This window comes from Danio rerio, chromosome 6 (assembly GCF_052040795.2).
Source record: "Danio rerio strain M-AB ecotype USA chromosome 6, GRCz13ab, whole genome shotgun sequence".
Lineage (NCBI taxonomy): Eukaryota > Metazoa > Chordata > Actinopteri > Cypriniformes > Danionidae > Danio > Danio rerio.
The window spans coordinates 19,011,384-19,035,082 of NC_141026.1; the positions used below are offsets into that span (position 1 = coordinate 19,011,384).

Sequence of the window (23,699 nt, forward strand, 5' to 3'; positions counted from 1 at the left end):
TGTATTGTAGCTGAAGCTGTCAAACTGAATTCAACAGAGAAGAACCATCCCTCCAATCATGAAAGCAGATGGTCAGACTTTGATTGAAGATCACCAAAACATTATTTCAGTGTATAAAATTGCAGATTATTTGTTCACCTGAAGAATAACAATGTGCTCGCTAGCAAAGTAAACAGCAGATTATGATGTCAGACAGTCTTTAACATAGTTTCTAAACTAATGTGGTGCCGTAAAGTTGTACAAGGTTCAGATGGTACAAGCTGTGGCTCTTAGATTATTACCAATTTAAAAGTTGTAATTATGGGTTTTGCTGGAATATTACAGTTTGTTACTTAAGATAAATTTTTACCACTTACCATACTATATTTTATTTAAGTTTCCAAGAGTATGTGATTTCGGATGCAGTCACAGTCTATATTTTTGCCCCTTACTCATGTTGACTAGCATGCAAACATAGTCAGCGTGCTCTGTCAATTTTGAAGTGCGTATTAAGGGCTATGGGCTGCGAAGGAGGAAATATACCACACATTTTTAACCCAAAAAATATAAAAATGTGTTTTCTTGCGCGGCATAAGAACTAGCAGTGCTACAGGCAAAATGCAGAATCTTAAGAGGATCTATATATGAGCCATAAGTTTACCACTTACATGTTAAAATGTCACTTTGGTTTTTAATGACATAGCAGCAACTGACATAACAAATCAAACTCTCAAAGGCAAATATTGTTTTGTCAATACGAGATCAAACTGATTTAACCTATTAATAAAGTTTTGTAGATGCAGTTTATTGCTGGGATACCAATGAAAAAAATATTGTAGTTATAATAAAAGCTGCAGTAATTTTGAGTCAAACTATAATAAAGTGTATTACAGTATATACAACACTACAGCATACTCTATAGTTGCTGTGTTACTACCTTAGCAGGTTAAGTATTTATAATATAGTCAAAAGACTATTGTATTCACTCATGAAAAGTTTTAAATAAGTAGATTTTTATGAGTTGTCAGTGTAGTATGCAACATGCTCAGTTTGTTTTTTGCAGTGAGAGACGATCTTTGCAGCTAAAAGTTACAATATTATTCTAATGCAAATACCACACTATAATTACAGCCTTATCTAAAATGTAATGAAAAGTCAATTTAGATTTGTCACGTTGCCCATCCAGGGGGGAGAAGAGTGAAAGACAAGAAAGTGAATGAAAATCCTACAGGTATATAGTGAAGGGTGTGTATCGGGAGGGTTGGGTACGTACCAGGGAAAGCGGGGGTGGTCTGTCCGAGGGAGGTAAAGGGGGTTTGCTGCATAGCCAGCTGATGGAGCTTTGTCAACTGCGGGGGGAGGGAGGAGGATCAGTACACCTAAGAAGTTTTCATTACAGAAAGGAGTCCTGCTTGGACATTAGAAACTTTAACAAAAGGACACTACCAAACGGAAGCTTTGTGAAATCTGAGACACATATATTTAAAACATAGAAATAGATGTATAATTGAATTAAGTCAAATAAAGCAGATCACAACAAAGCAAAGGTTAACAAGAATGCTACGCTACAGAGGGATAATGGATTGCAAAATACATTTTACTCACGTCTGGGTGTGGGATTGCATACTGTCCCTGAATGGTGTAGGCCTAAAACGGAAATAAAAAAGAAATCTTCATATGGTACATCAACGAGGCTTATGTTCAAAAAAGTATGCACTTGTTTTTAAAAAAGGTAAGGTAGCTTTTCACAATTGCCTGTTAGTTCTAAGCTAGTTCTTGCTGGTCATGATCTGGATTAAGTTGGTTCTTTGCTGGTCATGTGTTAGCTCCTTGATGGTCCTGTGCTGGTTCTTTGCTGGTCCACTTAATGACCAGCAAGAACCAGCAGTCATGTGTCAAAGCATACTTAACCAGCATATGCCGTTACTTAAAAAAAAAAAACCCACACAATTCTGTCATCATTTACTTGTTCTAAACCTGTTTTACTCTTTTTTTTCATCTGTTGAACACAAAATAGAGATATGTGCTAGAAAACAAATTACCGGTTCGTAAACATTCAAAATGCATGCGCAGTAAGGTTGCAGAAAAAAACAGGAGCGCTAGCATTTACAGCAAGAGAATGACATCCAATGCGGTACAGAGTTTATTGTTGTCTTAGAGATAAGTTAAATTGGTTACATATTACATATGATATTTACCGAATGCTTTCAGCGTATTACAACAGCTTGACACCCAGTAATAAGCACAGTTATTCAGCAAAATTAATGTTAAAGTGAGTGGCGTTCGTCTCACAGGTCCATTTGCGATAGCACCTTCTCAATGCACAATGGATAGGACGAAATGGCCAAGCATCCAGCCCGAAATAAACAACTATCTCATTGAAACTCTCATTGAAGTGACTTTACAAAAGAAAAGATAAAGGCTTACAAGTCTTAAGATGCCTACAATTTTGTTCTGTGAGGTCATGTGCAAGAAATAATGTTCCATGATTACGAGATTCAATTGTGTGTAGTGCTACAAACCAATGTTCTGCCTAGGCGAAGACAAGGAAAGAAGATGGAACTGCACAAGATCTGGGTAATAATTAACAACCAAAACAACTGCATTTTGACAGTGAACTGCACCTGTATGGCAGAGTATGTAAACGTACATTTTTACGTATTTTAACGTACATTTCATTCCAAGCAGTGTCCGCATTTAATTATGCATATTTAACTGTTTTTGCTCTAATCAAAAATGAGTAATGTGTATGATACAGCTTAGCGTTAACTTATCTGATTTAAAATGAATTTTGCAGAGTAGGGTTGGGCATCGTTTAAGTTTTTTTCCGATACCGGTGCTAAACCTGTGCCTGAACCTGATACTTTTTAGCCACAAAATTATATATATATATATATATATATATATATATATATATATATATATATATATATATATATATATATATATATAATTCTAATTGAATAATTTACATCGATTCATATTTTATTTATTTGAATTGCACTAATATATTTATTTTGATCATTTGTTTGTTAGCATGAATGCAAGATTTGCATTGTGCTATTAACATTGCATTACCTTACTACTAACCTGTGGAAAGACTGTCATCAAAATCAAGGAACACCTTTTTTCTAGGTTTGGAGCTTGTGACTATTTTACATGGACATTAGTGATCTAATGATTTGCCTTAATCTGAATAAGATAATAATATGATTCAGGTGTTTACATTAGTTGGTTTTTAAGTGTTACATTCCTGATTCACAGTTACATGTTATAGCACATAGATCCATTACGTCATTGCGTCACCAGCCTATAAATGTTTCCTTCGCAGTTTGTCTGTGGTTTTTTAAGGTAATCAAAAATGACTGTTTACATGATAGACTCTTGATCAGAGTATTGTCTTAATCATTATTAAAATCAGAGTATTGGTGTCCATGTAAACATACTCACTGAAAGTGCCAGATATATAGTCACAAGCTGTCAAAGACAGTACATTCCTCACCTTAAAGTTGATTCCATGAGCCCTCACATTTCATTAATTTGATGTGTTTCCCCCCTTACACGCAACTTTTGTAAAGCATCTGCTGCATGTTGGCATGTCAGAATCCTTGCTTGTAAAATATTGCCATACTTTAGAATGCTTAGTTTAAGCAAATTTGATGAACGTGATCGTGTGTTGATGAAGTGAGTTGCTGACCGCATGCACCATACTGTGGGCTTTGCCTTAAGCTACAATAACAAACGCCTAACATCGATGACGATATCCGTATCCTTCAAAGCTGTTTAGAGTTTAACATTTAGAGATGTTGTGACACAACGCGTACTTATGTATGCCTTTGTTGCACCCCCTTGATGCTTCTTAAGGGCGTCACACAGTGGATGCGCCGCTCAGAGCCGTGGCACGCCGCGCACATGACAGACGTGCGCATTCGCATGTTAATTAAAATGAAACTATTCAGATGTCGCTTTGTGGCGCGGCAGAAATATGAACTGTCATGAGTCGTGGCTGGGTGCCGCGGACAGCCACTGACTTGGGAATTCTAAAATGCATGGCACTGCACGTCACCCAGCGGCGCTTCTTGTGTACGACCTGCTTTACGTTCTTGTTGCAGCATTAGTTGCACCGGAATTAGGCACCAAAATTCATATGCTGATTCATTCTGGTGCATACCGGTTCCGCACTGGGTTTCGGCATCCAACCCTACTGCAGAGTCGAGCATTTTTAATTAGGTCCTCAAGCCATTCAGCTCTTATGATGGCTGTTAGCCAAAGACATCTGTGGTTGGCATAAAAAGCATTGTGGTGTTCGGTAAAATTTAAGTTTTCTATTTTTGGACTTCGAACTTGGCATACAACCGTACAAGACGACATGTTTGCTATTGCAACTGGTCTTTTTTTGAAACTGGTATGCACGGTTTAACCTGTTTGACGTCATGTGAGACGTAATTCCCCTATAGTTACAAGTTTTCAGCTTTCTTCAAAATACATTTTGTGTTCAACAGAAGAAAGAAACTAATAAAGGTTTAAAGCCACTTGAGGGTAAGTAAATGATGAGTAAATGTAATTTTTTTAACTGTGCCTTTAAATATTAAATGGAATGCAAAGGACAATAAGTCAGGGGTTGATCTACCATGGTGGCATGGAGTGGCAAGTACCACACTAAGAAAAAGCATGGCCACCCCAGCACTGGTAAGTCAGTTTCTTAAAATAAGCCATTTTCATCGACCGATTTACAGCAGGGGTGCGTCATTGTATGGACATAAAAATAGAATCATGCTTGAAATTTGGGACAGCTAACTCTCACGTTGTCCTAAAACTCCGGCCTGTCTATGTGCCCAAGTCAATTCAACAAGTCCGGCTTACAGCCATTCCAGCTTCAACTGATTTCAGAAGCCAATCAGGGTTGAGCTTCATTAGTACTTTGATAGCAGCCAACCAGGAGCTGTAATCATTAGGGCAAAACAGAGGTAAATGGTTAGAAGCACAAAGGTCACTTGTTTGAGTCCCAACTAGACCAGGAGGCCAGGAGAAGTTTGCATGTTCCCACAGTGTTTGCATGGGTTTTCTTTAAAGTCCAAAGAAATGCGCTTATAGGTTTTATTGGGTCAACTAAACAGGGTGTAATGTGTGAATGGGTGAGTTTCCGGGTGTTTTCCTGCACTGAGGGTTGTATTCTCAGTGCTGGGTTGCGGCAGGAAGGGTATCTGCTGTGTAAAACATATGGTAGAGTATTTGGTGAATTATTCCACTGTGGTGACTCCTGATAAAAGCAGGGAATAAGCCGAAGGAAGGTGACCAAACCCTATCAAAATTTCTTTAGATCCACCCCTGCATCAAGTGAAAACTGATCAACCTATATAGCCTGTAAGATTTTTTTACTTGACATTCTCCTATAAAACTATATCAAAGTCTGATGTATCATGATACTCAACTGTCTACTAAACATTTAGTCTTTAAGGGATGCATATTCTGTCAGAGTGCATTTGCTACCCTAGAGAAATTTATTGTTTACGATTTAGCATTATCTAATTTAGCCTAATAAAATAATATGTTTAACTAGATTGTAAAGTTTGTTGGCATACACTTTTATGTTGGATTGAGTAAACCTTACCTGAATGAAACTGCGTCATAAGTTAGAAGTTTAAACTTAGGATAAAGTAAAAAGGTAGACATATTTTTATGTCTAGCCCATTGCTTGTAATATCTCAGCACTTTATCGCATCCTCCAACCCACCAGGGGGCGCACATGTTGCCCTATACTCCTCAACATTAGATGGCAGTAATGACTCTTGTTCCTCTAAACTCTCCTGTAATCAGCGTAACCACCACCACCTGTTCTTTGCTCTATATAAGACTGCTTTGTATGCTGCTCTATGTTCAGTCCTGAACTAAACCTCTTGCTGCCTCGTCCAGTTTCCAGTTAAGTTGTTCTCAAGACTTTTTGCTTGTTCTCAAGACTTGTTTGCTATTTTGCTGTTTGATTGTTTTGAGACCCTCGTGTCTATTTTATTTTGTATGTATTTTCAGGAAGCTCGGCTTTCCTATTTTTGTTGTACTTTTCAACCCTGCTGTAGAGAGATATTATCTCTCCTTTTTGTCAAATTTACCTCAGTAAAGACTATATTATTTTTTTTTGAAATTCATCAGTTGTGGACTCACTTTGTTCCTCCTCTGCTCTTGGGCCACCAGTTGCTGACTTAGCTCATCTAGTAAGAGCTACTGCTAACCACACCGCAGACCCGGGTTCGATCCCCACTCAGATCATCACAGCAGGACTGAACCATGGAAAACCGCCCAGCAGAGGAGGCTGCACCAGTCTCAAATGTGGATCGCATTCTTGCGGCACTTTCAGAACAAGCCACCGCTATTCAGCAGCATGACCAGACTTTATGCGAAATTCTTAGCCTCTTGAATCCTCACTCTCAGACTACAATGGCCCAGGTAATTACGCCACAGTCTGTTCCCTTGTCAACACCTGAGCCCAAGTTGCCCCCTCCCCAGCGCTTTGATGGCAGTTTCGAGAACTGCAGGGGATTCATTACTCAATGTACTTTGATCTTTCAACTACAACCTAGTTGTTTTCCTACTGACTGCAGTAAGGTGGCATATATAATTACGCTCCTTACGGGCAAGGCTCTGGATTGGGCCTCAGCCTTGTGGGATAAGAAGTCCCCTGTAACCACTAATCTCCAGCTCTTCCTAGCAGAGATGAAGAGAGTGTTCCTCCATTCAGCAGACAGTGGAGAGGCAGGACGCCGTCTCCTAAGACTATCTCAGGGGTCCCGCAGTGCCGCTGAGTTTGCCATTGAGTTCCGTACTCTGGCCACCGAGAGTGGGTGGGGCCAATCTGCACTTAGAGCGATCTTTCACAATGCATTGTCTCCCAAGCTCAAGGATGAACTGGCATTCAGAGACTCCCCATCAGACCTTGAGTCCCTCATTGGTTTAGCCATTCGGGTGGATAACCGCCTTAAGGAGCGGCAGACAGAGAGAGAGCAGGACACAATTATGACCCGTCATGACAATGTTGTTTATCCCACACTGGATCCTGAGGAACCTATGCAATTAGGGGCTACAAGGATCTCGCTCTCTGAAAGAACCCGACGAATGAAGGAGAAGTGCTGCATTTATTGTGGGAAGCCGGGTCATTTCCGGGCAACATGTCCAGAGTTGTCGGGAAAAGTCAGATCTCGTTCCGGTGTAGGGGCCCCGGGGCGAGAGTAGGTGTGATTCCCTGTCCCATTTTCTCTGGTTTGACCATCCAGGCAGTCATCTCTCTCCAACAACCCCACGAGGTGGAGATCTTCATTGACTCAGGTGCAGCAGGAAACTTTATGGACCTCAAGTGTGCTCAAGATCTTTCCTGTGATCTCCTAACCCTGCAAAACCCCCTTAAAGTCTCAGCAGTAGACGGCAATCCGCTAGGCTTAGGCCACATCCACCAATGCACCACAGCTCTCCATGTGAGAATTGGAGATCATGAAGAAAACCTTCAGTTTCACATCATTCAATCCCCCAAGATCCCCATAATCCTGGGACACCCCTGGTTAGTAACCCATAACCCACTTATTGATTGGTCTAAAGGAGTTATAGTAAGTTGGAGATGTAAGGGGTCCAGTTTGAACACCATGTTTGGTCAGTCAACCAAGGATTCAACCCTTTGCCATTGCCCTCTTCCCCTTGAGACTCAGCCAGAACCCCCCAGGCACACCAAGGCCATCCCCCTGGACATCATGACTATTCCCAAGCCACAGATTGTTCCCAAGTCGCTCAATACTCCCCCCGAGATATCCCGAGTTCCCCCCGAATACTCTGACTTAGCTGAGGTTTTCAGTAAGACTCGAGCAGCCTCACTGCCCCCTCACAGGCCATATGATTGCCCCATTGATCTATTACCTGGAACCTGCCCACCCCGCGGAAAGTTGTATTCGCTCTCTGGGCCTGAAAGAGCTGCTATGGAGAAGTATGTACATGAGTCCCTAGATAGTGGTTTTATCCGCCCCTCCACGTCACCAGCCGGGGCAGGATTCTTTTTTGTTGGTAAGAAAGATGGTTCCCTTAGACCCTGCATTGACTACAGAGGTCTCAACAGCATTACAGTCAAGAATCGCTACCCTCTTCCCCTAATGACAACAGCCTTCGAGATCCTACAAGGAGCTACCATCTTTACCAAGCTGGATCTCCGTAGTGCATACCATCTAGTCAGGATCAGGCAAGGGGATGAGTGGAAGACCGGGTTTAACACTCCCACTGGCCACTATGAGTACCAAGTTATGCCCTTTGGATTAGCCAACGCGCCAGCTGTCTTCCAGTCATTTATTAATGATGTACTACGAGAGATGCTTAACATCTTTGTTTTCGTCTATTTGGACGACATTCTCATCTTCTCTCATAACCCCGAGGAACATGTGATACATGTTCGGAAGGTACTGATTGAACTTCTCAAACATGGGCTTTTCGTAAAGCTAGAGAAGAGTCAATTTCATGTTTCCTCTGTCTCTTTCCTTGGATTCATTGTTTCAAAGGGCAGCTTACAGATGGATCCCAGCAAGACTAGGGCTGTGCTGGACTGGCCACAGCCCACCTCGATCAAAGAGGTGCAGCGCTTCCTAGGGTTTGCAAATTTTTATAGGAGGTTTATAAGGAACTTCAGTTCTATTGCCGAACCACTAACTTCCCTGACCAAGAAGGCGAATACCCCTTTCACCTGGAACGATAAGGCCAGTACAGCCTTTAACACCCTCAAACATAGATTCACTTCAGCACCTATCCTCACTTTACCAGATCCTGAGTTGCCTTTTATCCTGGAGGTGGATGCATCAGATATAGGGGTTGGAGCAGTTCTATCCCAAAGAAGTAAAGCAGACAACAAACTTCATCCATGTGCCTTCTATTCCCATAGACTTACGCCGACTCAGGCCAACTATGACATTGGAAACCGCGAACTACTGGCTATTAAGTTAGCTTTGGAGGAGTGGAGGCACTGGCTTGAGGGAGCATCTCACCCCTTCCTCATTTGGACTGATCACCAGAACCTCACTTACATACAAAATGCCAAGAGATTGAACGCTAGACAAGCTAGATGGTCACTGTTCTTTAACCGTTTCAAATTCACACTTTCCTTCCGCCCAGGGTCCAAAAACATCAAGCCTGACGCTCTCTCAAGACAGTTTGAACCTTCTGAGAAGCCATGCTGCCCCGAACCTATCGTGCCTGGCTCCAGAATTGTGGCTCCAATACTGTGGGATTTGGAGTCCTCAATCAGAAAGGCACATCAACATCACCCTGATCCAGGTAATGGACCATCTGGGAGCTTATTTGTCCCTAACTCTATGCGTTCTGATGTCTTACAGTGGGCACATTCTTCCTCCCCCTCAGGACACCCTGGTATTAACAGAACCTACAAATTGATTTTGAGGAAGTTCTGGTGGCCAATGATGCGAAAAGATGTGCAAGAGTTTGTTTCTAGTTGCCCCACCTGTGCTCAGAGCAAAGAACCCCGAACTCGACCCCAGGGACTTCTTCACACACTTTCCATCCCGAGTCGCCCCTGGTCCCATATTTCTCTTGATTTTATTACAGGATTGCCTCCGTCTCAGGGAAATACGGTAATCCTAGTGGTGGTGGACAGGTTCTCTAAGATGTGTCACTTGTTACCATTACCAAAGCTTCCCACTGCGAACCAGACAGCTGAACTACTAATGAGACATGTCTTTAAGATGCATGGCTTCCCACAGGATATAGTCTCTGATCGGGGCCCCCAGTTCTCATCCAGGTTTTGGAAAGCTTTTGGGCGGCTCATTGGCTCATCGATCAGTCTGTCCTCTGGCTACCACCCCCAGTCTAATGGGCAGACAGAAAGGGTAAACCAGGAAGTAGAAAAGACGCTAAGGTGCCTGGCAGGAGACAATCATTCCAGCTGGACCTCCCATTTAGTTTGGGTAGAATTTGCTCACAATACTTTACATCACTCTTCCATTAACATGTCTCCTTTTAAATGTGTCTATGGCTTTCCCCCTCTTTTGTTTCCTGGTCAGGAACCACAGGTGGAAGTGCCAGCTGCCACCCGGTTTATTCACCGTTGCCGGCGTTCCTGGCAGAAAGCTCGTACTTCCCTGAGAAAGGCTGTCCACAATCAGCAGAAACAGGCCAACAGACATCGCAGGGCAGGACCCTCCCTCCGAACTGGCCAAAGAGTATGGCTCTCGACCCGAAACCTTCCTTTGCGGGTAGAGTCACGTAAGTTGGCTCCACGCTATGTTGGTCCTTTTAAGATTATTAAGAAGATCAATCCTGTAGCCTACCGGCTTCTACTACCCAGTGCCCTGAAGATACATCCGACATTTCATGTTTCTCAGCTAAAACCGGTTCTTTGCTCCACCCTGCATCCCAACAGAGCACCCATACCTGCTTTACGCATTGTTGATGGCCACCCTGCTTTCACGGTCCGCAGACTACTTAAGTGTCGCCAGGTACGAGGGAGGACACAGTACTTGGTCGACTGGGATGGGTTTGGTCCGGAGGAGCGCACCTGGGTCTCAGCTAAAGACATTTTGGACCCTTCCCTCATCAAGGAATTCCACCAGGCACAAAGAGAGCACAAAGGGAACGTCAGGAGACGTTCTTAGAGGAGGGGCTACTGTAATATCTCAGCACTTTATCGCATCCTCCAACCCACCAGGGGGCGCACATGTTGCCCTATACTCCTCAACATTAGATGGCAGTAATGACTCTTGTTCCTCTAAACTCTCCTGTAATCAGCGTAACCACCACCACCTGTTCTTTGCTCTATATAAGACTGCTTTGTATGCTGCTCTATGTTCAGTCCTGAACTAAACCTCTTGCTGCCTCGTCCAGTTTCCAGTTAAGTTGTTCTCAAGACTTTTTGCTTGTTCTCAAGACTTGTTTGCTATTTTGCTGTTTGATTGTTTTGAGACCCTCGTGTCTATTTTATTTTGTATGTATTTTCAGGAAGCTCGGCTTTCCTATTTTTGTTGTACTTTTCAACCCTGCTGTAGAGAGATATTATCTCTCCTTTTTGTCAAATTTACCTCAGTAAAGACTATATTATTTTTTTTTGAAGTTCATCAGTTGTGGACTCACTTTGTTCCTCCTCTGCTCTTGGGCCACCAGTTGCTGACTTAGCTCATCTAGTAAGAGCTACTGCTAACCACACCGCAGACCCGGGTTCGATCCCCACTCAGATCATCACATTGCTAGTGTTCTAGCTTTAGCAACTTGTTATCATGCCCTGGGTAAGTTGATAAGCTTAGTGATACGTTTAGTGATAGGTATCTAGATATTAAAACAAACTTAAAGGTATTTAACTGATTGAATGTAGGATAATTACACAGAGGGAAGAGTTAATATTTCAAGTTTTGAAAGCGTCAAAGAAAAAGAATATGGTCATTTTATTCACCTAAGTAATTGAATATCATCCCGATAGTTAATTTATATAAGATAGACTACTGTTTGTATGTCTGCAGTGGTAATAGTGAATGCCTTGAGCATACTTACAGGAAGAGGCTGATGCTGCAGTAACAGGCTGAGGTTAGCTGTGGCTGGTGCAGTCAGAGTGTCAGCTCTTACCTGCCCCCCAGAGAAAATGACTGGTGCAGTGGCTGGCTTTGGCCTGTATGGAATTGTAGCACCTTTGGGTGGGGACTGGCAGGGATCAGGGGAGGTCAAATAAAGACGGAAAAGATGAAAATTGAAAAGAAAAGCAAGGGCAAGTTATAATAGAAGTATAATAAATTAGGGTTTTCCAAAAGGGGTTTTTAACCCAAAGGGGTTTAGAAGGGAACTGTAAGGGGTTAGTGAGTTGAAGGACAGCTAATTATTATGTTGAATGTAAAATTAAATTAAATAAACAGTGGCACATCAAAATTACAATATAGTGCAATAATCAAATCAAACAGTGCAATTCATGTATAAGATTAGTTCACTCAAATAATCCATGTTCTGTTATTAATTACACAGTAAAATCGCTTGGTTGTTTTAACCCAATGTTGGGTCAAATATATACCATCCCAGTCATTCCGTTAAAAAGTGCAATTTAAATGTAAATAAAACAATTAACCCAATGATGGGTTGGTCCAAAATTGACTTAATGTTGGGTCACAAAATGCCCCCCACTTTTTAGAGTACACTTTTAACTCACCCTCACACTAGTTCAACTGTAATCCTACAAAACTCTGTGTGCCTAAAACAGTAAAACAAATTAGTTTGCCTAAAATGTCTGGATCAGATCAGGGTGGACATTTACTACAGGTAATATGACCCTTGCATGTTGACCACTCCTCTCCAGCTTTCCCTATTCAAAGCCTGCTTTCTCCAAGCATGCACTCTTAGGGTACGTAGATTATCTTCTACATCATCTAACCCCCTCTTCCGTGCCTACCAGGACGTCTCCTTCCTTCTAGTTTTATCTTGTTTGCTCTTTTAACAGCTCTTTGTTCGGGGAGTCTCTCTAAGTGGCCCAGCCATCTTATATGTATTATATCTTATATGTAATACATCTTAGTATTACAGGCTTTGCATACATGTCTGCCATTTCTGTATTATTCCTTATCCGCCATTCACGTGAGTTCTCAATACCCACGTTTCACTGGCATACATTACCACTGGCGCAGTACTGTACGATAAAGCCTTTCTTTGCTTGCTCGGCTCAGGAGACGGGATTTAATGAGGTGCTGCATGCTGTAGTATGTCTTGTTTCCTGCCTTCAACCTCTTTTTTATTTTCTTACTGTTTTCGTTGCAGTCTGTTAGCAGAGATCCCAGATATTTGAAGTTGGGAACACATTCAAAAAAGTATATTCCTACCTATAGGGGTTCAGTTGAGGTGCTCTGAGACCTTGACATGAGCATATATTTTGTTTTGTTCGTATTAACATGCAGGCCTGCCCGATGAGATTCTCTTTCTAGCTGTATAAGGTTTTCTTTCAAATCTCTTTCCCTCCTGCTGAGTAGGTCTACATCATCTGCATAGGCTGCTTCACTGTCCGATTAAACAATGTACCTCCAGGGTTCACATTTATTTGTCGGACTATTTTCTGCAGTACCAGATTAAACAGGGTACAGGAAAGTGCATCACCCTGTCTTAGACCTCTAATGAATCTTAAAATCCTGAGAGTACTCACCAGCTATCGTCACTTTTCTTGCAGTCGGTCTCACTAATTTTGATGGTATTCTAAAGTCTGTCAAAGTTCTTAACAAGTATGAACTGTCTACACCAGGGGTGGGCAAACTCGGTCCTGGAGGACCGGTGTCCTGCACAGTTTAGCTCCTACTCTAATCAAACACACCTGCTTATAGATTCTAGTGATCTTGAAGACACTGATTAGCTTGTTCAGGTGTGTTTGCCTAGTGTTGGAATAAAACTCTGCAGGAACACCGGCCCTCGAGGATCAAGTTTGCACATCCCTGGTCTACACTATCGTAGGCCTCTTTATAGTCCACGAGTAGTTGATGAGTCTCAATAATAAATTCACAGATATTTTCCATGATGCTCCTAATCGTAAAGATATGGTCAACAGTCGATCTACGACGCCTAAACCCACATTGGTAGTCGCCTAGTATTTCCTCAGCGTATCTCTCCGGTCTTTGAGTAATTAATTTGCTAAGCACTTTGTAATATGTCACATTGCCCTTAGTATTTGTGTCTGATTATGAACAAGAGAAGATATAGGCAAGCAAAGTCATATTTGCAGTTTTTGATCCGGCTGGGTCAGTTGGCGTTTCTGTGTGCAGTTTGCATGTTCTCCCCATGTTTGTGTGGGTTTCCTCTGGGTGCTCCGCTTTCCCCCACAATCCAAAGACATGTGGTACAGGGGAACTGAATAAGATGAATTGGATGTAGCATATGTGAGTGTGAGCAAGAGTGTGGGGGTGTTTCCCAGTGTTGGGTTGCAGCTGGAAGGGCATCCCACTGCTTACAACATGTGCTGGATAAGCTGTGGTGACCCCTGATTAATAAAGAGACTAAGCCGAATAGAAAATGAATGAATATCTTATTTTGTGTTCTGAAAAATACAAGTCTCAGAGCTTTGGAATGACATGAGGGTAAATAATAACAGAATTTTCCTTTTTTTGTGTGAACTAAACTATTTCAAACATCTGATTTACTGATTTAAGTTTGTAATGTTTTGTCTTTAATACAGACAAAAAAATCTTTTTTTCACAGAAAAAAACAAGCCTTTTCATGTTTGAAATGACAGAACAAACTATTTTCTCCATTTCCTCAAAACAACTAAAATTTGTCTTATCCTTACCTCCAACATGACCACACAGATCTGCTTCACACACTGGATAATGGCCTCTGGGGTACCTGAGATAGTGACCGCCCGTTCAGTGGAGTTGGGCAGCATATCTCCAGCCACTTGTACCTGAGCCCCTGTTGACTAGAGAACAACCAAGGCTCAATCAGCCAAGAAAGAAAACCCAAATACACAGCAATACAAATACTAAGCCTTGAAAGCCTTAAAAACTTGTAATTCCACAGCTGTAGTAATTTGGCATTTTGTGCATGCAATGAAATAAATGTCAAAACACTTGCTGGATACACTCAGAGGCCACTTTATTAGGCACACCAGTTGCTTGTTAATGCAAATATAATCAGGCAATCATACAACCAAATTTCCAGTTCAAGATTTAAGCGGCTTCGAAGTTGACTTTCTTGAAACACCGATCTGCTGGTGTTTACACACATCTATACGGTTTAAGTTCAATTGTTAGAAAATAGGAGAAGATATAAATACCAGCAGTTCTGTGGGTGAAAATGTCTTGTTGACGCCAGAGGTCATAGGAAAATGGGAAGAATGGATCGAGCTGATGGTGTGCGAGATATTTTCTTGGCATATTTTTGGCCTTTTATTGCCAACTGAGCATTGTTTAAATGCCACAATGCACCATGTCACAAAGCTCAAAACATGTCATTCTGGTTTCCTAAACGACAATGACTTCGATGGCCGCTACGATTACAAGGGCTCATATTCACTAAACATTTAATTCTACCATTAAAGAGATAGATAATCCCCCTCCTCTCTGCCATTCTGCCATCGTTTACTCACCATTGACTTGTTCCAAATAAGTTTGAGTTTGTCGATTGTGTGGAACACAAAATAAGACATTTTGTTGGAAACCTGTAACCATTGACATGCATAGTGGGAGAAACAAATATTATGGAAGTCAATATTTAATATCCCTTTATTTGTGTTCAACAGCACACAACAAAAACAAACAAACGTGTTTGCAACAAGTCAAGAGTAAATGATAGAAGTTTGTAATTTTTAACCGAACTATCCTGTTAAGAGTTCTACTAAATAGCAGTAAAAAAGAGTTTTCTCTTAAACGGCACCTATTTTACCCCTATTTCACGATTTAAGATAAGTCTTTTGTGTCTTCAGAATGTGTCTGTAAAGTTTCAGCTCAAAACACCCCTCAGATTATTTATTATATCTTTCAGAATATTGGAAATTTCTGCTCTGAACATAATGTAGCTGTTTTTGTTGCCTGTGCCTTTAATTTTAGTTCTCCCTGCTCACTGTTCCCACATGCCTGTCAGAGCGTACCTCAATCTCCACCCTGGCTGTGTCAGATAAACAGCACAGTGACAGATATGAAGGAAGCAGATCTCACTTAACGTTTGTGAGAAATACTACATTAAGAACTTTCCCAATGATTATTTGTTGTATTTGTTGAGGAGTTATTTCAAGCCTTTCTGCAAGGATGAGTCACACAAAATATCTTTACAAATTCACTCACACAAACAGCACGCAGGTTTAACTTTGCACTGTCCTCCAACTGTGACAGGATACACGCTAATATACAATGCTGTGTGGATATCCTTTATGTAATGTACAAAATAAACTTAACATCCACATACTGGTATAAAGATGGTAAAATTGCTATAATTCATTACAAACATGCACTGTTTTCAAAATGGTTTTAAACTTGTAAAACTCATTCTTGATCACATTTGATGACTGATGATGATTTCATCACAGGTGCCCTTTAAAACCAATTCACAAAGCTGATAAGATACTTTTACTAAGGAATAGAGGTAGGCTTCAAAGTTGAGGTGGACCTTGCTGTTATATATGACGAAAGCATGATAACTAACTATAAATTCAGTTATTGGCTCATGGGGAGGGAGTGGTGGGGTCCCTGGTAGAGATTTATTGATGCAAACTTTGTAGAGCATATTATTGTGTTGCCTTATTCAAATAAATATTTCAAAATTAAAATGTTGCTACATTCAAATAATGCTTTAGAAATACATGCTAAGTGAAGAATTCATATTTTAAAAAGCTTGTTCCTTGCTTTTAATGTTCTAGAAATTAGGGCTGCACCGATACCATTATTGTATTATGTATTTATCGAAATTAAATACATATTATCTTCCATTTTTATGTCTCTTCCATCAGGTTGATGTATTTTCTTTAGAAAAACAATTGTTCAAATACATTTAAAAATATGAAAAATATTTTTTAAATAGATATTTAGAAAAATAAATACACAATTGCCCAATTTTGTTTTTATAAACATATATTTTCATGCATGAATATATATTTGAAATTAAAAAGTATTTTGAAGTTAATGTAAAAATAAACTATTCTATACTTGCAGTATGGGAATGCCTCCACAATTAAGGTGATAACTTATTAAAATGTCATTGGGCTAAAATGTTTTCTTTCCAAGCAGATTTGTCACGGTCGTGGTGGGGAAAAGGAGCGAGGACTCAAGTGCAAAGAAACAATGGGTATTTATTAATAATAAAATAAAAATAAAAAGCAAAACAAAACTACCCCGAGGGGGAAAACATTAACAAAACTCACAAACTTGGCTCAACAAGAACAAGAACAAGGCAAGACTGGATCAGGAACACGGGGAGTGTAGACAACGAACTCGCAAAGGACTGAAAACATGAGGGGGATTATAAAGCAAAAAAAGTACATTGACACACAGGTGAACACAATTAACTAATAATAGGTTGACAAGGAGGGTGGGACTAGACAATAGACGGGAGAGCGCATGACACAGAGAGACAATACAAGCCATGCGCTCACATAACACAACACTGAAGCACACGACAAAAGCACGTGACCAATGTAAACACCGAGCCATGTGCTTTGACAAAAGACGCAAGACACGAGCACACGACGAATGAAAACACTCACCATGCGCTCACATATGCAGCATGCATGCTTCATCCCAGCGCCGACCAAAACCGAAACCAACAAGACTGAGACGCTGGGAATGAAACACCATGCTGCTGACAGACGAAAACACAAACACGAGTACAAGAGCGCACGCGTCTGAGGGACGCAGAGCGCGCGCGCGGCCGCGTCAAGCAGAAGCGCGCACACTCTGCGTACACCCACGACGGCGCGCGCGCACACAGAGACAGAAACAGGACCGGACATGGGTAGTGTCAGAGCTCTGCCACCAAAACAAGAATTTACAAAGACCAGAGTGGCAGAACCCTGACACTAGCCCCCCCCAAAAGGGACGCCACCTGGCGTCCCTAAAGGGAACATCCAACAAGGTACAAGACAGACAAGAAAACAAAACAGGCAACATCAACAGACACAAGACAGGGGGGTGAACAGGCAAGACGACATGAAGGGAGGGAGGGAGGGAAGCCAAGCCAGACCCAACAAGACAAACAAGGGAGGGATGGGAGGGCAAGACCAGGGAGGATCAGGAGGGACAGTCCAGGGTGGATTCAGTGGGTCGGGGGCCCCGGCAGGGAGCCAGGGTGGAGCCGGAGGGTCCGTCCAGGGTGCAGGGAGGGAACACCAGGGAGGAGCAGGAGGGACGACCCAGGGAGAGTCTATCAGGGGAGACAAGGCAGGAGGTCGGTGGGGAGCCGGCTGAGCTGGAGGCCTGTGGGGAGCCGGCAGGGCTGGAGACCAGAGGGGAGCCGGCAGGGCAGGAGACCAGAGGGGAGCCGGCAGGGCAGGAGACCAGAGGGGAGCCGGCAGGGCAGGAGACCAGAGGGGAGCCGGCAGGGCAGGAGACCAGAGGGGAGCCGGCTGGGCAAGGCGTCTGGGTGGCGCCGGCAGGGCAAGGCGTCTGGGTGGCGCCGGCAGGGCAAGGCGTCTGGGTGGCGCCGGCAGGGCAAGGCGTCTGGGTGGCGCCGGCAGGGCAAGGCGTCTGGGTGGCGCCGGCAGGGCAAGGCGTCTGGGTGGCGCCGGCAGGGCAAGGCGTCTGGGTGGCGCCGGCAGGGCAAGGCGTCTGGGTGGCGCCGGCAGGGCAAGGCGTCTGGGTGGCGCCGGCAGGGCAAGGAGCCGGGCTGGTGCCGGCAGGGCAAGGAGCCGGGCTGGTGCCGGCAGGGCTAGACGTCTGGGTGGTGCCGGCAGGGCAAGGAGCCGGGCTGAAGCCGGCAGGACAAGACGTCTGGATGGCGCCGGCAGGGCAAGGAGCCGGACTGGGACCGGCACTGAGCTGCGCTCTGGGGCTGGAGCCGACACTGGAGGGCGCTCTGGGGCTGGAGCCGACACTGGAGGGCGCTCTGGGGCTGGAGCCGACACTGGAGGGCGCTCTGGGGCTGGAGCCGACACTGGAGGGCGCTCTGGGGCTGGAGCCGACACTGGAGGGCGCTCTGGGGCTGGAGCCGACACTGGAGGGCGCTCTGGGGCTGGAGCCGACACTGGAGGGCGCTCTGGGGCTGGAGCCGACACTGGAGGGCGCTCTGGGGCTGGAGCCGACACTGGAGGGCGCTCTGGGGCTGGAGCCGACACTGGAGGGCGCTCTGGGGCTGGAGCCGACACTGGAGGGCGCTCTGGGGCTGGAGCCGACACTGGAGGGCGCTCTGGGGCTGGAGCCGACACTGGAGGGCGCTCTGGGGCTGGAGCCGACACTGGAGGGCGCTCTGGGGCTGGAGCCGACACTGGAGGGCGCTCTGGGGCTGGAGCCGACACTGGAGGGCGCTCTGGGGCTGGAGCCGACACTGGAGGGCGCTCAGGGGCTGGAGCCGACACTGGAGGGCGCTCAGGGGCTGGAGCCGACACTGGAGGGCGCTCAGGGGCTGGAGCCGACACTGGAGGGCGCTCAGGGGCTGGAGCCGACACTGGAGGGCGCTCAGGGGCTGGAGCCGACACTGGAGGGCGCTCAGGGGCTGGAGCCGACACTGGAGGGCGCTCAGGGGCTGGAGCCGACACTGGAGGGCGCTCAGGGGCTGGAGCAGACACTGGAGGGCGCTCAGGGGCTGGAGCCAGTATGGTGGAGGAGCCCTTTCTCCTCCTACGCTTCCTTATTTTTGGTGGCGGGAAGCTGGCCACCTCTTCAGACACTGCTGGGCACTCCACTACCTCTGACAGTGTTGCAGTGTCTGTTTCGGGCACCTCGAGGGATGTTGCTGCCGCCAGGGTGGTTGCTGGATGGGCTGCAGTGGGTTCAGTCACCTCTAGGTGGGTGACAGGTGAGGAGGGCCCGTTCTTCCTCCTCCGTCTCCGTTGGTGGGTCATCGGAGGACTGGGGATTTGGCAGTCTGTGAGCGGGTTTGGCGGTGGGCCAAGGGGAGGCAGGCCACCGTCTCCCTGGCTGTGGTACAAATAGCTCACAAACTGCCAGAATGACAGTATCCCCAGCATCCCCATCTCCCAGGCCTGAAGGGGGCTGTTGAGTCCAGCATTGAAAGCCTCCTTCAGTGCTGTGGTGGTAAACTCAAGCCCCTCTGCTGCGTAGACAAACTGGTAGGCAAACTCCTTGACTGAAGATTCCCCTTGATGAAGACCAAAGAGTTTGCCCAAACGTTCCTTCTGCTGGCATGCAGAGGGACGTGAACTGGGAGATGGGAAAAGGAAGATACCCATATTTCTGCTGAGTCCTCTGTTATGGCGAGTTCGTACTGTCACGGTCGTGGTGGGGAAAAGGAGCGAGGACTCAAGTGCAAAGAAACAATGGGTATTTATTAATAATAAAATAAAAATAAAAAGCAAAACAAAACTACCCCGAGGGGGAAAACATTAACAAAACTCACAAACTTGGCTCAACAAGAACAAGAACAAGGCAAGACTGGATCAGGAACACGGGGAGTGTAGACAACGAACTCGCAAAGGACTGAAAACATGAGGGGGATTATAAAGCAAAAAAAGTACATTGACACACAGGTGAACACAATTAACTAATAATAGGTTGACAAGGAGGGTGGGACTAGACAATAGACGGGAGAGCGCATGACACAGAGAGACAATACAAGCCATGCGCTCACATAACACAACACTGAAGCACACGACAAAAGCACGTGACCAATGTAAACACCGAGCCATGTGCTTTGACAAAAGACGCAAGACACGAGCACACGACGAATGAAAACACTCACCATGCGCTCACATATGCAGCATGCATGCTTCATCCCAGCGCCGACCAAAACCGAAACCAACAAGACTGAGACGCTGGGAATGAAACACCATGCTGCTGACAGACGAAAACACAAACACGAGTACAAGAGCGCACGCGTCTGAGGGACGCAGAGCGCGCGCGCGGCCGCGTCAAGCAGAAGCGCGCACACTCTGCGTACACCCACGACGGCGCGCGCGCACACAGAGACAGAAACAGGACCGGACATGGGTAGTGTCAGAGCTCTGCCACCAAAACAAGAATTTACAAAGACCAGAGTGGCAGAACCCTGACAAGATTGCTGGAAACTGCTATTTTAGTATCCAGTGTGTGGTTTGATCTTAGTGACTTTGGAGTTCTCTTCACTACTCACAAAATCTGTTCTGAAAGCAAAATGGGATGGACTCGGTGCTAGCAAGGTGTACATAATAAAAGTGGCATGTATGTGGCTCATTAAGAAGTTTAAAGTAACATACCTCTCTCATCTCTTTGATCTTGGAGCCGCCCTTTCCGATTAAAGAGCCACACTGACTGGCGGGCACCACCAAACGCAAGGTCACTGGAGGCTTACTAGTAGCCTGGCTATTGCTCATAGAGTTAATGATATCCTGTGCAGAGCCAAAACATTAGTTACAATTACAGATACAGTTTTTATTGACTTATGTTTATTAGTGTATAACATTATTATTATTGTCATACTTCTTCAAACTTGTATGCGATCATGGCGAAGGCCTTGAATATGGCATCTGTGGGTCCTGTGATGGTAACTATTCTCTCAGGACAGTTTCCCTCTGAAATATTAATGCGTGCGCTACTCTGTAGAAGCAGTTTATGTTTATTAATAACCATGTGAGTAATCAACCTTGCAATTGATAAGATTATAAAGTGAAGAGTTCAGATAAAAAGCCTTAAAGTGCTGTTTGAGTTTTTTGTTTAATTTTTTTTATTGTGCAGGCCCGTAGCTAGGGGGGTTTGGGTGGTTCGAAAGACCCACTCCTCACTGACAAAGGTCTAGAATTTGTCCCATACATGAGTTAATTTGACTGCTATGCCATCATAAATAGTGAAAATAACCGAAAATCGAAAACCCATCAAATTAAAATTAAATTTGAATATTATTGTTGTTATCTATGAATTTTTTAATGTACTTTTTTTACAAGAGAGGCTAGAAAAAATATTGTTATTATCATTTTTATTATTATTATTCAAATGGCCAAATTCTAACTAAGCAAAGTTAAATGTGATGGCCAATGTGTTATTTATAATTTGCATAAATAAATAAATAAATAAATAAATAAATAAATGACAATAGGCTTGTTTTTCATTTAAAACAGATTCTTTTGATCATATATAATGTAATAATTTTGTATTTTAAAATTTTTATTTTTTCATATTTCTTCATTCTAAATCCGAGAAATATTTTTGGTATATCAAAAAGTGTGCTTGTGATGACTATCCGACGAACTAATAATAAAAATTGCTAAAATTAGTGCTTAAAACGTATTTAAATCTCTTAATTAAATAGAAAATGAGGTGTAAAACTGCAAAAAGTTCCTTCTTTTTGAGACAAAAGAACCACCCTTTTCACCAGGCTGGCTACAGGCCTGTTATTTTATAATAGTTATAACAATAGTTATTGTAACGTAAGTACAATAGTTAGGTATTATGTAGTAGGTATATTATTAGGTATAAATTTTTGTTATATTTCAAAGAATAAAGATAAAAAAGGAAAGAAAAGAACAACCACTTACTTCCCACCCCACCCAAGGGACTAAAACTTTCCATACTGATTGTATAGTCAACACTGCATGATAATTTAGGTTAGGTTACAGAATCAAGATAGAGATGAGAAGACCAAATTTTCTCAAAGTTGTTTAATTTATTTACTCGCAGGAATCAACATTTTCTCTTTGAAATTCTTTCAAAATTAACATTTTTTTGTAGGTTAAAGTATTTCACGTTTACAGTAAAGTTCTTTTTGTTGCCTTTAAAGTAAAACAACTGAACATAAGCATAGTAGGTTATGAAAATGCTCAGATGGCACTTAAGATGTTTTGCATTTGAACTCTTCAATTATTTTCTTGTTTTAAGGTGCCCCTGTTACGGTGTAACTATTTATTTAGCTATTTAATACTATTTAATTACATGCACTAATATAGTTAGGGTCAGGATGAGGGTAAGGTCTAATGTTAGTTACTTGCAATTATGCATAATTAGTTGTAATTACTATAGTAAGTGAGTGGAACTTGTAACAAGGACACCTTAAAACAAAAGTGTTACGGATTATATGACTACTTACTTCTTCACGCATTTTCTTCACAGTTTCCCCTTTCTGAAAAGAATAATTGATTAATACATTTTTTATAAACGATTGTATAAATCGGCATTTTTACTAAAAGCATGTTTTTGTTTAAAAATGTTTTTAAAAGTGATGGCTTTGTTGGATGAATAGATGTATGTATTTTTACCTTTCCAATAATGCTGCCAACCTCCTGCAAGATTAAAAAATATTGTGTAGTTACTGTAATTTCAAGTTTAAAATTTACTCATTGTACTGCTGCTAAAACAGAAGTTTAAACATGTCAAAGAAAGTGCTATAAAACTGCTCTTGTGATCAGATTGTTATTTTACTGGACATTTTTGTCTTCCTGCAAAACGTAATATGTTTAAACTCTGTTCTTTATGATTAGTGTAATTATGGTGTACCATACACACTACATTCTGTAATAAAAAATGTTAGATTAGGCTTTTTTTGTTTGTTTGTTTGATTGTTTTACCTTGCCATGCATGAGAAGCCTGATTGTCAGGGTGACGTTGAGCCCTCCTTCAGACTGCACTTTGCTAAGCTCCATGGTGAGGATTTAGGTCTGGGTGAACTAGTTAGGATCTCACAGGAGCAGTTAAGGAATGTAGGGGCTGGTGGTTGCCACACAGTCACCTACAATTCAAGAGAAAAATAAACCTTAAATGCTCATTGTCATATTTCATCTCAAAATAAAAGAACAATAATATATTGCACTGTAAAAAAATAAAACACTATATCTACTCTATAAAATAATTTACTCTATAAAATTGAGGTAACAGATTACAAACAATACTGATTAAATTCAACAAATATGCATTGAGTAACAATTAACTAAATTAGCTTATTTAAAATTAGTCATTTAAAATGAGTAACCGCAAACAGTAATTAGTATATTTTAAGCAAAAATATTGATTTAATTGAACAGAAAAACCAACACAATAGCTGTGTCTCATTTCAGAGGCTGAATGCTTCGAAGTCCACACAGGCTGACCCGAACATTTTAAAATGAGACGATCTACCCTATACAGAGTACAGATCTCGTCACCAAGCAACTATAACAGCTGCTGTTA

The 23,699-nt window shown here is 42.8% G+C and overlaps 2 protein-coding genes across 9 annotated transcripts in view; one reads left to right on the forward strand and one right to left on the reverse strand.

The window, feature by feature from the left end:
* The window catches only part of LOC147843474 (uncharacterized), a 388,615-nt gene that overhangs the window by 177,270 nt on the left and 187,646 nt on the right, over nt 1-23,699 (forward strand). The window lies entirely within an intron of this gene.
* Nucleotides 1-23,699, reverse strand: part of zgc:162999 — a 42,009-nt gene that overhangs the window by 7,214 nt on the left and 11,096 nt on the right. For 4 of the 8 annotated variants that reach the window (XR_015492440.1, XR_015492441.1, XM_087254760.1 and 1 more), the window contains 8 exons: nt 23,102-23,262; nt 22,793-22,816; nt 22,624-22,656; nt 21,024-21,140; nt 20,801-20,932; nt 14,252-14,380; nt 11,497-11,643; nt 1,585-1,626 (listed from right to left, as the gene is read on the reverse strand). Coding sequence is in view for 5 of the 8 variants with exons in the window: in XM_087254760.1 (XP_087110886.1) it covers nt 1,585-1,626; nt 11,497-11,643; nt 14,252-14,380; nt 20,801-20,932; nt 21,024-21,140; nt 22,624-22,656; nt 22,793-22,816; nt 23,102-23,176 (699 nt within the window). In the remaining 3 variants the exon portion in view is untranslated. 8 annotated transcript variants of the gene reach the window in all.